Consider the following 15,201-nt stretch of genomic DNA (forward strand, 5'->3'; position numbering starts at 1 on the left):
AGTGGCTCCTCAGGAGGGAAAATACCTGCTCCCACACCACCGCCTCCTCCCTCATTGAACTGGGCCGTGAGGCTGCCGGGAAGCAGGTGCTTTAAGTGCTCGGCCGCTGCCAAAGGGGGCCTGGAAAAGTGGCACCAGCCCTGGGAATGGAGCAACCTCAGGACAGAGCCGCATGAGGGAGGAAATTTTCCAAGCACCCGAGTATTGCACAGATATCCACTGGGCCATGCTCCCCCAGCCCACTCCCATGCGGGCCCTGGCCCTGCCTCCGGATCCTTCTCGGAGGACGAGGCCGCTCCAGCAGGCGGGAAGCTGAGCAGAGAGGCCGAGGGGCCAGGCTGCAGCTGCCTGGGAGGCGGTCATATTCAAACACAAAGGCAGCGCCGGAAGGGGAGAGGGTGATACGTAAAAATTACTGGCATGGTAATTGCTTTTTATATAAATGTTCTTTTTAAAAGTTTTCCTCAGTGTGAAAGTCCCTTTTTAAAAAGAATAAATCCACTGCACACCAATTTATTCCATGGCTGTAGATGGAGTATAATGAAGGCTCCTCAGTCAACACCTGATCAGGAGACAAGTGTCTGCCACTAGACCTAGCTTCCAGGTCTCCCCGCAGGATGGTGACGCAGTGCGGCGCAGGGCCCGGGATCCGCGAGGAAAGGGGTGGGGAGATAGTCAGCCTCAGCCCGGACTCTGGAATTCAGGCACAAGCCCGGCAGACCCCACTGACACCCAGCAGCCGGGCTTGGGTGGAACAGTGTGATTCCTGCTGGCGGGGAGGTGTGGGGAGCTGGGGGCGGCTGGGGAGCCTCCCTTTCTAGGCACCAGAGAGGGGAGGTATTGACAGGGTGGGGGGGGGGGCAGGCTTGCCTGCGGGACACAGGGAGGAAACCGGCCTTTTCTGTGCTGGTGAGGAGGCACGTGGGGTTTGGAGGTGGCAGCCTGTCTTGCATTGGGAAAGCTCCCTGGGGACTCCAGCTCTGCTCTACCCCACAGGCACCCAAACTGTTCCCCCATTTCAGAAGGTAATACCCTCAGTGGACCCCAGCCCTAGAGGGAAGAAACTGGGAGCCTTTACCCCCACCTGCAACCAATGGAGGATGCCTCCCATCAGCCACAGCTCCCTCATCTGTGAAATGGGGACAAGATCCCCGAGTGGCCTCACCACAGGGCCTCTGTGAGCACTGGACTGGGAACAGTGAGGACTGCCCTCTCCACAGTGGGGTTGCTGGGTCCCCGGGCACAGATGTGGGTGTGAGGACACAGATCCACAACCAACGGGTGGCTCCCCTGCCCACCCCAGCAGGGCTGCTGAACTCACAGTCAGGCAGAGTGACTGTGGGGATGTGTGCAGCAGCACACGGGTGTGAGCATCAGTGTGAGCTCCTCACCCACAACCGAGACTTCTCGGCTTCGCTAATTAATCAGTTAAGTAGTTCTCACCTTCTTGGGCAACACAGAGCTCTCTAGGCAGCTGCCTCCTCGCAGCCCCACCCTATCCCATATACAGAGTGCACAGAATCACGTACTCCACCACATCCACACACGTGCACATGCTCACCTGGTCACACCCTCACACCCAAGATGCGTGCACGCAGGATCCTGTGCTCTCATCGGCACACACAGCACACAAGCACATGGGATCGCACACTGATATCCATGTATGCACACCGGGCCACGCCCCACATGCAGCACGCATGCACACAGGTTCACACGCTGTTGCACACATATCCTTGCACACTTTCTCCCACATATACCCTGTAGTCAGCCCATGTTCCACACCCTACACAAGCCTCAGGAAGTCAGGGATTGTGTCTCCCAGTGAGTAATGGGAAAGGGGATCAAGAATCACCAGGGGTCAGTTACCTTCCAGACCTGACTGCCTGTGTTCAGCTCGACTCCTGGGAGGCCTGGGCACATGCCTTGTCCTTCCGGTCACGGGCTTCCCACCCCATATGAGGAGAAGGCTAGACTGGGCCCATCAGAGGTCCCTGGTAGCCCCGACCTTCTATGTACATCCCAAGGATGCAAAAAAGAAGGGAGTGGGGAGTGTCAGACACCACTGGTCTCAGTGGTGGTGTGGAGGGCTTCCTGGAGGAGACCTGTGGGCTGGGTTTAAAGCTGGGGAGAGCCTGGAGGGGGAGAGGTGGGAGTTAGGGCAGAAGAGATGCTCGGGGGTGGGGGTGGGCAAGGAGAATGGCCAGCAGACTTGGAAGGAGTAGCTGAGAAGTCTAGCAGGGAAGTGAGGGGGGGGACACCCCCTTTCCAGGCAGGCTGGAAGGCCTAGGGGGAGGCTCCCTGCTACCCCTGCCCAGAATTATACACCTCAGTCAGGCCTTCAAGTTGTTTCAGAAATAGGCTAGCCTCCCTAGGCCCCAGCCTGATGTCTGGGTGGCCTGCACACCTGCACTGGTATGGGGAGGACAGGAGGTCTGTGGCTGTGTAACTTTCTCCAAGCACTAAATCCCCGCTCTCAAGGAGAGGGAACCACACTCAGAAGGTGGGGGGAGGCCACTCTGAGCCTCCCGTTTCCTGCCTGGCTGCGGTAAATGCTGCTCAGGCCGCCCCCCGGGGCTGGCTGTGGTTTGTCAGAACCAATTACTTCTCTGCCTCTGCCAAGTGCTTGGGGCTCCAGGAATCTCAGGCAAATGTCTCCGTTGCTGCCCCTGATCCAGTGATGGAAGGGAGTTGAATGGGGAAGGCATGCAGAATGGGTCAGCTGTCCCCGGGAGCCCAGCACGGAAACCCATGTGGCCCTCCCACCCAGTGCCCAACCCCCACTCTTGATCAGCCAGATCAGCCCCCTGGCTTTGGACACCGCAGCCCCGTCACTCTCCGGAGACGGAGACGAATGCAGAGGGCAAGGGGGAGGGGAATAGAGCCTGGCCACTCCTCAACAAGCTGCAAGGGCTGAGTCCCCTTGGAGCTGACCCCCAGCTGTCCTGTTGCAAGACCAGCCTCTTTGGGAACCCTGGAGGAGGGCCAGTGTTTCATCAGAACATCCTTCCTATGCAGGGGAGTCCTGATTTAGGAAAGCTTGACATTCAAACCTCCCACATTCCCAAGGTGCAAGGATTGAGGGATGGCCACTTCAACGAAGGGCCCTGTTCGCAGCAAAGCCAGGGTTTCCCAACCAAACTCTTCCAGGGAGAGCAGCACTATCTGCCTACCAAGATTCTCCTCGGAGAATGTCTCTCCCTTAAACTGAGGGACCCCGAGTCAGAGAACCTTCCAGTGGTCCCTGGAGCTATAGCTCCAAGAAAAACCCTTGATCCCCAGTCCTGGCTTCAGCCACTCCATTTTCTGACCCAGTAACCTCTCCATTACCAGAGCCAATACTTCAGCCAGGTCTTCAAACCATTCCAGAAATAGCCTAGCCTCCCCAGGCCCCAGCCTCATGTCTGGGCAGCCGGGACATCTCGTGTAGTTGGCCCTCCTCCAGGGCCCTTCTGCACAGCTCCCACACTCTCCACTCCCTCACAAAGAGCATTCAAGGGTTTATCTACGTGGGAAACTGGTGGCTTCGTACTGCCTCCTAGACCACTGTCAGGCCCACCCCTTGCCCTGTGCCTATGGGGCCTGGGAGACAAGCCACTAACAACTCGAGGATCAGGCTCAGGGGCCTCTTCTGGGGTGAAGGGACACTTCCCCCTCACCTCTACCACCTCCTCCCCAGAGACGCTTCTGCAGCTGGCTCCCTAGATTTCTACCCAAGAGGCCATCCACCCTTCCTTGGCCCACAAGGCCCTGCCTCTCTGAGTTCTGCCACAGCCTGGTAGTCTTTGCACCTTTCCCAGCCAGGCCCCCAAAAGATATCATGGTCAGTGGGGAGAAGGGATTTGAATCCGAAACTCCTGGGCTGAGCCAGGCAAAAGGGACACCCTGGGCACTTGAGCTTTCCAAAACTGTCCCCCCAGTCCCGCTTGCTTCCCAATTCTTTCCTTCTAGGACCCTACCCTGGGTGTGGCCTCCTCTGAACCCCCTCCCCCTACTGTGAGGTCTGGGAACACTCTTTCCCAAGCACTGTGTGAGGAGACACTGGGTTGGGAGGGCAGGTACTCCTGCATTTGTGCGGCTCTGTCTGCAGCCCTTCCTTATCCCCCGTCCCCCAAGATTCTCATATCTCCCTGTGAGGACAGGTCTGCTCAGGCTCCCATTTCACAGATGGAGGAGCCAAGGCTCAGAGAGGCACGGCCACATGCCCTAGGCCCCACAGCAGCGAAAGCTGCCCACTGCCATTCCTGCCCACTGTACCCTCACCATCACCCACCATTCAGCTGCTGCCCAAGGCACAACTCCCAGCTCTGCCACTTACCAGCTGGGGACCTCAGGCAGGTCCCCCACCTTCAGAAGGTGCAGCAAGTACCAAACACCTCTACTCTTCTGCTCTAAGAAGTTCCCCAGTCCCTGAGAACTGACCTCGGATGTGGGCCCCACTAATACCTCTTGGTGCAAGCTGGAAGCTGGTGGCCCCTCTCCCTGCCAGGTCTGCCCATTTTCCTGATCTCACCGAAAGGTGCCTCTCCCACTGGCCTGTCCCCTCCACACCGTGGCCTCCATAAGTACCTAGGCAAGCAACTCCCTGTTGGGACTATTCCAGAATCCCAGAAGCCTCCCAGGGGGGCTCCATGACCCAATCTTCCCCTGCCAAGCCCCTAGGAGCACGGGGCTCTGAATTGTCCACAGATGTGACTACCTGCTCATGCCCAGGCGCCCTCCGAGAGCCTCCCTGTCACTGCCCCCTCCAACTGCCATGAGGCTGTTCTGACCTAATACCTGCACCTCCTGGGAGCAGGAGGGGGGAGACCCGGGAGGGGGCAGCAGGCAGAGAAGGGCACTGGTACCTGTCCCAGGCTCAGCAGCCCCGGAGGAACCTTCGGGGTCGGGGAACCTCCACGCAGCTGGTGCCCTGGAAGGTGTGGCCAATGTGAGCCAGTTTCCTGGGCAGGTGTCTGGGGCAGCCCCCCAGCCTAGCTTCCTACCCCGTACTCTGTGGTGGGGTGTGTGTGTGGAAGGGGTGCAGAGACCCAAGCCAGCCATCTGGCCCTCAGGCAGAGGCTCCTGCCACAGATGAAATGGCTTTTGAAAAGCTTCTCAAAAATGGAATTTTCTCCTGCAGGCGACAATGGGGTAGGGGGTGGGGGGCGAGCAGAAGGGCGACACCCACAGCCCATCCAACCCTGTGTCTCCTCACACAGTGCTTGGGAAAGAGTGTTTCCAGACCTCACAGTGGGGGGAGGGGGGTCCAGAGGAAGCTGCACCCAGGCCAGGGCCCCGGAAGGAAAGATCTGGGGAGCAGGCTGGACTGGGGAGACACAGAGGGCACCCAGGCAGGGCTTCGACCAAGCTCCCATGTACCCTCCTCTGTGTACTCCATTGTGCTCCAGCAGCAGCCTCACCACGTTTCACACACCCTCCCAGGAGCGCCCAGCCCCCACCTCAGCCCCATGCATCCCCGCTGGGTGCCGAGCAAGAGGACCATATGGAGGGAATAATAAGACAATTAACTTTCCATTAAAGAATAATATATGTGGGTTTTTAGAGAGGCAAACGGCAGCAATCCCTACCCAGCGGCATATTTTACCCCCGCGCCCCCCACTGCCCCCACCCCGGCGCGCCTCATCCCGACCGTCTAGGCGGGGAGAGAAGAGGGCGCCGCGGGGCCTCACGGGAGGTGGCTGGGTGACGGGTGGGGGCTGCTCGCGCCGAGCAAGTGCAGAGCTCCTAGGACACAGCGCGGAGGGGGCGGGTGGAGGGGGAGCTGGGGGCGGGGCTAAGGTGGCGTGGGTGGTGCTCTCTCATCACCCCTCACCAGACTCCAAGCACATAGGCTGGGACAGCCCGTGCGGGTCCGTGAGGGTGGGGCTGCCTGGCCTGTCTCTCAGGGGCGCACGCAAACCCCAGTGCACCAGCGGAAAAGCCTACTGCGGCGTCTGGGGCCACAACCACTTGCCTGACCGACCCTGGTGGTGCAGGGAGGGGGACACGGAGGGTCTGTTTCAAAGGCACCTGCACAGGGGCCTGGTCCTGCTTCCTTGAGCCACTCAGGAAAGAGGCCTTTGACATGGCCAGACTTCAGTCCATGCTGGGAGCCAGCTCCAGATGTGGCACTCCGCAAAAATTAATTACACATTCTTGGGAAGCACTGAGCAGACTGGGTGTGGGGACAGCCAGGGGCGATGAGACGGGATGGGAGTGTGGCACTGACACTGATTCAGAAATGACATTCCCGGCTATGCAGAGAGGAGGAAGGCACACAGACACCCCTGACCTGAATCACCACCACTGTTCTGAGAAGTGTGGCAGTAAGGAGGGGGTGGGAGACTTGGGGCCAGGGATTGCCAAGTCCTGGGGTCCTCTCACTGTGGATGCAGGCTCAGCAGTCCCGGGGAGGGACCATTTCAGAGAAGCCCCTCTGCCTTGACACCCCTTCCCCACCAGCACCATTTCGGGCCGGCCTGCTAGGGCTCCAGGATGGGACTGGCTGGGGGAGACAATTGGCCGGGGCCTTGTTTTTCCCATTTGTGGGATCGGACCATGGAAGTAGCTAGAAGCATTGCAGATGGGCTAAGGCCATCCTGAGGGATGTGGGTCTGTGTGCAGCCTCTAGCTTTAAGCAAGGTACAGGGGTTGATGTGGCCTGGGACAGGCTCCCATGGGTTTAGACTTGACTGAGCCTTCCCAGAGGATAACCTATGGTTCCCAGACAAGGCTGTTCTGAGTCCCTGTTCCCAGCCCAGCTCTGGCCAGGCAGCCTCCCCTCACCCCTTACTCCCACCCCATGCACCTCCTTCTATGGAGACCCTTGAAGGAAAATGTCTCACCCAAGTTGGGAATCCATCCAGGGTGGTACACCTGATGAACTACTGGTTCTTCCTCATGTCTGACCACAATCTCTCCTGTTTTGCTTTCCCACAAGGTCCCCATAGCCTTCTACCCCAGACACCCAGCCAGGAGGGGCTGGGTCGCTGGCTGCACCCATCAGAGTGACCTGGGCTTCAGAGTGGGGAGACCTGCCTGTCTCCACATCCTCCCCATGCACCCCCAAGCACCTGATGAATTATTCATCCTGATCAGCTTCATTATGTAAATGAGCTCAGAGCCAAAGCATATGCTCTCTGCTCTCCCCTCAGGAGGGGGACAATATGGTGCTGATGGGGGAGGGTGGAGAAGGGGCTTAGGAGACATCACTCAGTCCCCAGGGGCCCTGGCCAAGGCAGGCTGAGGCAAGACCCACCCCTCTGTGGCCTGTTCAGGACAAGTGTGGGCCAGAGCTCTGTGGCCTGTTCAGGGCAGATATGGGGGAGACTGGGGTTCCTGGGAGGACGTGGCTCAGGGGGTGCCTGGATAAACATCGTGGTTTATCCACCAGGCTCCTGGCATGTGCTGGCCCTGGGGTAGCTGAGGAAATGCAATGAGGTCTTTGCTGACAGCTCCCACCCCACCTCCGCTCCCTGCCAAGATGTGCCATGGTTTCTAACCTGTAAAATGGGCCTCAGTCTGCACCCAGCCATACACCATGGGGCTATGGTGAGGTCAGGTGGAGGGAAGTGCCAAGGCAGGGAAAATGCTCCCAAATGCCACCGTCTGCAGTTTCTGATACTTGCAGCTGTCAGCCCTCATGGCTCCCAGCTTCTGGGAGTGGGGCAGCTCCCAGTACTGGGGCAGGCAGAGAGGGGCCACAGAGGGGGAGGAGGGGGACGGGGCCCAGATTCCAGTATGATCCCAGGTGCAAATGTTTGGGGGCAGTTCAGAATCAGCTCAGGGAGGCCTGGGGAGGGCAGCCCCAGTGTGAGCCGAGGCTGTTAGCTTGGCTGAGATGGTGCCAGAGTCCACAGAGGCATCCGCAGCTGGGTCAGGGCTCTGTTCCAAGCACCCTTATCACCCACCAGAGTTGAGCACAGGCTGGGCACACGGGCCCTCTCATATGCAAGCAAAGGAGAGGCAGGGGTGGGGATGGGCTGTTGTTGGGGGGGGGGGTGGCTGGCTGGTTGGCTCCCTCCTGCTCCCACAGGGCTGTCCCTTTCCTCTCCCACCCCCCTCCCCTGCTCACCTTGCCAGAGTGCCCTGTGCCAAGAAGTAGCCCCAGAGCTGTCAGCAGGAAGTAAGAGGATGAGGAAGCAGGTGAGAGAAAACTGGAGCAGGACACAGAGCTGCTGGGGAGCTGGCAACCATCAGTAGGCAGAGGGGCTGCCAAGAGGAGCTGAGAACGCCAGGTCAGCACTTCTCTGCCTGCCATACTGATCACAGCCATACCAACCACGGCCTGGCCTGGCCCAGCCTAGCTGCTCATCCGGTCCACCCTTTCCAGCACCCTAGAATGGGAGTCAGGAGCTTCAGGTCCAAGCCCCAGCTCTGCCACAAGACAGCTGTGTAACCTTGGTTACTGCTGGGTGAGTGGGTAGGAGACGTGTTCATTGATGAAAGTGTCGGAAATTGCTCGAGTCCCATCAGAAAGGAAGGAAACACATCCTGACAGTGAAAATGATCGAGGGAAATTTGACTTAGATTTCTAGAAAAGGGGTGTATCTGTGTTGACTGAGCCTAACCCCTGTCCATGCACCATTCTCACCACCTCATTCCCAAGCCAGACTCCCCAGACTTGCAGATGTCATGGACCAAAAACAAGGGTCTACAGAGGTCCAGGCATGTACAGGGGGTATGCTAAGCTGGGATTGCATTTTTGGTCCTCACCATCCAGGAAGGTCAATGGTTCAGACAGATCCGAATCTCAAACCTGAAGCATGTACATTATTTTCATGTTGTAAACTTTCAGGGTCTGAGTTGCCCATGAGTATAAAAGAAACAATATCTTCAAGGTAAGGGTTCAAAATATGGAGGGTTCCTGACACAAGGTACATGGTTAACTCTCTATGTGGGGTACATCTTATACCCCAATACAAAATTGGACTTGCACTCCAGAGAACTTCATTAACCTACACGGCTGCATTTGGCAATGCCCACTCAGCTCCTGGTTAGTGCTGGATGCTATTCCCATTATATTATAAATTGATTCCCATTCCAGAAGAGCGTTTCCTACAGCATCTTCTCTGGAAAGCTCTGCTGGCCTCCAAGCACAGCTCTGAGTCATTGAAGAGTTCACCAGAAGAGAGTGGGATGGGAGCTACTGCAATTCAAGCCCAGCCACCAGGGAAAGGAGGTTCAGAGAAGCTGGGTCACTCGGGGGATGATGCCCAACAAGCTAGTGGCTCAGGCTGGCCCCCTCCACTACCCACCAATGGGCTGAGAGCCTCAAGGGTCTGGAGACCCCAGACCTGGACTCCCCTCATGTTACCACATCATTAGCCACCCCCTGGTCAGCCCCAGCCTGTGCCAGAGGCTCTACATCCACAGCTGCTGTCAACACACTGCCGTCCCCATATCCTGGGCACCTCCTATGAGCAAAGCATAGGACTGAGGACAAGACCCCACAGGCCCTGCTCCACAGAGGTTGCATCTGCTGACCCTGGCCCACACCAAGACGGAAGACAAGAATGCAGCGGGACATCTAACCATTGAGCCCGGGCCTGGATCTTGGCTGAACAGCCCACAGCAACTTCCTTCACTCTGCTGTTCCAGGCCAACCATCAGCATGGGATCCCCACCAAGCCCCTGCGTGATTCTGGTCAGCACAAGATTCTCCAGGTCCCACACATGTCCCGGGAGTCCCAGCCACACCACTCCAAGAGCTCAGCTCTCCCGAGCCCCTGCATTTCTACATAAAAAGCGACGGCTCAGGAGCCGGTGGCCTGACAGCGACACATGTGACACATTTTGCAGCCTTCTGGGGGTGACGGATGGCCTGCTCCTCACATCTCACTATTTCAAACATTAACATAATCTCCCAGGATGAATGTGGTCGATTGCGCCTAATCAATCACCCCTCCCGCCCCTTGATCCCTCATCCCGCCAAGCACAGGCTTGCAAACTGTCTTGCGGCGACCCTGGCTGCCTCCGGCCTCGAGTGCAGCACCGCCTTCCAGGTTCGTTTAGCCTGGCCACCTCACTCATTTTGTGGACAGTCCTCTGGCTTCTGTGCACATCTGCAACCACAGAACCCTCCAGGGCCTGGGCTCCTGCCCCAGCCACTGCCTCAAACACAGATCTCACCCACCTGAGCCCAGATGGGAAAATCTGAAAACCTCTAGCACCTTTACAGCGACAAGGGTGAAACTCCGTTACCTGCCCCGTTACCTGCTCAAACTCCGTTACCTCGGGAGGAGCAGGCCCCAGAACCAAAGAATTCGCTGCTTTTTCCAGCAGAGACCCCCCACCCCTCACTGGAACCCCAACACCATCAAAGTTTCCTTGCTCTTTATTTCTGAAGTCCTCCCACCTGATTCCAACTTGGAAGGGGGTTCCTGAGGGGAACGCAAGTGGACCCAGGCTTACCTCGCGGAGCTGCTGGACACCCCCAAAAATCCGCATCACGCCATCAATCTCCTGCTCCAGACGCCGGGCCCAGTGCTGCATCCTGTGTGCAGAGAGAGGGAAGAGGTGTCAGGAGGGCTCACCACCCAGGGTGACCGGGGTCCGCTGCCCCCCTCAGAACCCAGTTTTCACTAGGGGGAAACACAGGCCGGGACCAGGGCATGCCTGTCATGCCCCTTTGAAGCCCAGACTTGGTGGCCCTGGCCCTCCCAGTGCCGGCTGGACTGCCAGGGAGGAGCGAGGCCTGTACTTTAAATGCACTGAGGGAGTTCAGCAGCTTGCAGAAGGCTGCAGGGAAACCATTTTTCACCATGAAGAGTCAGCCCTTGATGTCACTGCTCTGAACATGGGAACAACTGGACACTGGGGGGAAGGAGGGTGTCAGTGGGCTGTGTGGGGCCTGGGGAAGGGGAGGGAACCCAAGTCCCTGCTGCCACCACCAAGTTGCTGTGTGACTCGGGGCAGGTGCCTGCCCCTCTGGGCTTCATCTGAGCAATGGATGTGGCAAGCTTCTGGCTCAGATGGGCTTGCTTTCCTGATGTCCTGGTGAACAGATGCTTGTTCGAGGCTCCTTGCTGGATGTCCTGTGTGACCTGCCCACCACAGGTCCGATTCAGAGCTTCCCACCCTTTCTGGGTGCCTGATCCACTGTCCCGAGCAGGTCACCCTCACGCTGGTGCCATCTTGGGCTCCTTTTAATCTATCTGTGTCTCAGTCTCCTCCTTGGGAATGTGAATCATTTGGGGCCACCTCTTAGGGTATTGTGAGGACACATGAGAATAGGTGAGTCAAGGTTATAGCACAGGGGTCCGAAAGCTCTGCGTGAACAGGATGGACAAGTGGCCACATGGCCCTGCATTCTCAGCACCCCCACCCATGAACAGGGATGGTATCTGCGGAACGTGTGGCCCCTTCAGGCAGTGCCAGATCAGGTGAGCTAAATCCTACTGGTCCCCGCCAGGGGCTGGCCACAGACGTGCTCCACACCGCCAAAGATGCTCTCTGCTGTGGCCAAGACTCCCTGGCCCATGGGCTGCCTTTAATGTGTTAAAACTCTACCTCAATTTCCCCATCCTGCCAGAAACCCTCCTATCTTGGAGAACAGGGCCCCTCCAAGGAGATCCCATGTGAGAATTACCACCAAGACTGGGATAAGCCACAGGTGAAGTACAGCCCATAGGGCATGGTAGGGGTGAGTGTTGCCAGCACCCCCAGCCTGTGGAAGGGTATCCCAGGATCTGAGGGTCCAGCACATTCCCTGGCCCTGCCGCCTTCCCTAATGCTACTTGGAGCATCAGCTCTCTTCTGGATCTCTGAGTCAGAAGAGCCCAAGTCTCTACCCCAGTCCCTGCCCCACACCCCTTCTTGGGCCTGTGGCTGGGGGGCTGGGCCTGTGCCTTTGTGTTTGCTAGGGTCGGTTGGCATGGGAACTCAGAGCAGGAGGCAGGCAACCCACTAATTGCAATTTGCCAAGCTGAATGTCAGGACCATGATGGAAAAAAGAAGAAATCAACATCAAAAGAAAGAGGTATTAGCTTTGGCTTGTTGTTGGCTGAGCCGCAGCCTGATTCCCACCTCCACTTCCCACCGCAGGGGAGAAACCTAACCCTGTGCCAGGACAGGGGCCTAAGAAGGGCAATCAGGCCTCAGCCACCAGCCTGGGGAGGGCAAAGCACAGTGGAAAAGCAAGAGTCTGCTTGGCCCCTGGATCCATCCACCTGGTACTGATGGCTTGGTCCTGGCTCTGGGTGGATAGGGTGGTCGGCAGCTGTTTTGTGCTCCCGAGATGAAGCTCCGGGGGCTAATGTCGGGATGTACTGGCACACAGTCCTGCGTCCAGACCAGGCAGGTAACAAATGAAAGGGCCTGGGTCAAGGAGCTGATCTCCAGGGAGAGCTATTAGCTGTGCCCTGGCCCTGACACTGACCTCAGCCACTCACTGGTCTAGGGGACAAAATGCTAATCACAATCCTTCTTGGGGCTTTTATTTATCACCCACCCACTATGTAAAAGGTGCTGTGTCAGCTGGTCATCTGCTCTCTCTTGCTTCAGACACTATCACCTCCAACTCACGATGAGGAAACTGAGGCACAGAGGGCTTATGTGACCTGCCCAAGGTCACCCATGCAGGAAGTGGTGGACAGAGGACTCAACTCGGATGTGCTGGAGCCTGTGGCACCAGCTCACGAGAGCTGACCACGTGACCTCTTCCCAACACCACGTTCAGTGCAGTCACCTTGGGGGCCCAAGGTCGACCACAGTGGGGACATTTATACCATGGAAATAAGCAAACGCCACAAATCAGGGTGTTTTTCCTCCTTGGAAAACTAACTAACTGATTCGACCCCAGGCTATTGACTCTTTTTTAGTGTATCTATAGGTCTCAGGTCCTAGGATTTCACAGATAAGTGATAGAAAATTAATTGAGAGATGGATGCTGAGTTCTTACTTTGCTCAGACAATGCATTATTACTATAATCACTGTCATTTCCTCAAAAAAAAAAAAGACATTTCAGCACTAAAATGTGTTTAGTAGAGCCAAATCTCAGGATAAAGTCCAGTTTTACAGAATTCTCCCCAATTTTCTCCCTCCCTCCCTCCTTCTCTGTCTCACATACACACACTCTCTCTGTCTCTCTCTATTTCTCTCTCTCTCTCTCTCTCTCTCTCTCACACACACACACACACACACACACACACCCCACACACATGCATGCAGTTTCCCCACTCCCACCCCTAGGCTGAGCAGCTCTAGACTCTGCTATGGGCCTCGGGGACTGGCCCACCCATGACATGTTGGGACACACCACACCTCACCCACCCTCCTGGGGTCTAGAGGTGGCCCCGTGGGTCTGATGGACACACCCCAGGCCCCGGATCCACTGATGGTCAGCACAGTGCCAGGGAAAACAAGTTACTCTGATTATTCACCTGAAACAAACCCAATTAGGAAGGCAATACGTGTGTCCAAGAGTTTAAAAGAACATTATGTATAATCATGTCACAGAGATGGGAACTTGTGGGTTCCCCGGTTTGGCTGGTGTCGGCTCTGAGGGGGTGACACAGGCACCAGAGTGGCCAGGGGTCAGCTGTGCACCTGCAGTGTTCCTGCCCAAGGGCCTGGAAACCACCCACCAAGCTACCAACGCTGACCAGCACAGCCGCGGCCGCGCCAGCAGAATGGGGTGGAGGCTTTGGAAGCACCCACGGCCCTGCTGGGTGAAAGGCAATCTCACCAAATCCCGCCAATTTGCCCCCCTGGCCAGACAGTGTTGCCCGCTGGTCACACTCCCACCTGCCACCTGCTGGGTCCCCAACATCCTGTCACCAGGTGACTGCCCATGCTCTTCACAGAGATGACACTGCTTGTCTCTAAGTGCAAGATGGTGAGGGGACAGTGTGCCTGGGAGGAGGCCTGTGCAGCCAGGGGACAGGAGAGGTTAGGGACTCAGCCTTGCACTACCATGTTCTCCAATGTGCCCAAACCTAGAGGTGCAGGCGCTGTGCTCCCATTCCACAGACAAGAAAACTGAGGATCCCGGCAAGGCAAAGGATGGGTTAGGGCCAAATACTTAGAGACAAGCCAGACCCATCCTCCTGGCTCCAAAGGCCCCATGACCCCACCCTTCCGGTCTCAGCTGGGAAGCCTAATGGAGAGGCTGCCTCCGGCTGTGAGACCCCAGAGAGCTCCATTGCCTCCAAACCTCAGCTTTCCCAGCTGCAAACAGGATAATAAGGATCATTTGGCCGAATAGTTTTAATGGACTTGAAGGTAACTTGCAAACCACAAATCTACATAGAAACTTTGATGGGTAGGATTATTGCTGGGTAGTCCCTCGAGGGTGAGAGGCTCATGCCACACAGGCCCCTGCAAGCCCTAAGGGCCCAGTGAGTGCTCAGGAAATCTCTGATGAATGCCCGTGGGGAGGGGCGGGGGGGGGGGTGGTGGAAGGAAACAATGACCCGCAGGGCTCCTTTCTACCCCCACTCCCCTACCCTTTTTACTGCCTGACTGACAGGCTCAGGACAAACTTGGCTCAGGGCAAAGATGCAGGTGGGGGGGTGAGGGGGGAGGCTCACCATCAGGCCTGTCAGGCCAGGAAGCAGAGTCATCCCTGCATGGGGTGAGGAGCCGGGCCGAGGACCCCCCTCGGCAGACAGAACCATTAAGACCCCAGCTAGGCCCAGAAGGCCCCAGGTCCAACCCAGGGCCCTCAGGTGGGGTCTCCAGCTCTGAGGTTTCAGGTGGTGTGATGAGCTGGGGGAGGGATCAGAGGATCAGCCACCAGATACTCACCTGGGTGGGGGTGGGGGGTGGAGACAGGGGACAGCAGGGGAAGAAAGAGGGAGAAGAGAGGGGAGAGGGAAGGGGTGGAGGAGACCAGCCAGGGCAGAGACTGGGGAGAGGGAGGAGGGGGCTAAGAAGGAAGAAAGCCCACGTACAGATGCAGAAGCACAGATTAGACTGTTGCCAGTTGTTAATTTTATATGTGAAGTTGTTGATCAGAATGTGATTTAATTGTACAGTATAATCCAGGCTTTTGGAATAAATTATGCAGAAAACTCATCTATAATTAAACAAATCAAAAAACCAGAGACAGGTGACACTGTTAGGTTCACCCTCAGAGGGCACGGGTGGGTGTGGGCTGCTGGACCAGCGAGAGGGAAGGGGGAGGAGCTTTGTTCAAGAACAGGGACAGGCCCCGGAGAGGCAGAGGCCCCTGGTGAGGTACGGCAGCGTCGTTCATGGTAGAGGGGCAGGGATGGAAG

At 57.2% G+C, this 15,201-nt stretch overlaps 1 protein-coding gene across 5 annotated transcripts in view; it reads right to left on the bottom strand.

Annotated features, from left to right (window-relative positions):
* Window positions 1-15,201, bottom strand: part of CACNA2D2 (calcium voltage-gated channel auxiliary subunit alpha2delta 2) — a 147,868-nt gene that overhangs the window by 108,073 nt on the left and 24,594 nt on the right. For all 5 annotated transcript variants that reach the window (XM_037797016.1, XM_037796998.1, XM_037797026.1 and 2 more), the window contains exon 2: window positions 10,393-10,474. In XM_037797016.1, coding sequence (XP_037652944.1) covers window positions 10,393-10,474 — 82 coding nt within the window. The remainder of the gene's footprint in view (window positions 1-10,392; window positions 10,475-15,201) is intronic.

The sequence above is a fragment of the Choloepus didactylus genome, chromosome 1 (assembly GCF_015220235.1).
Source record: "Choloepus didactylus isolate mChoDid1 chromosome 1, mChoDid1.pri, whole genome shotgun sequence".
NCBI classification, from domain to species: Eukaryota; Metazoa; Chordata; class Mammalia; order Pilosa; family Megalonychidae; genus Choloepus; species Choloepus didactylus.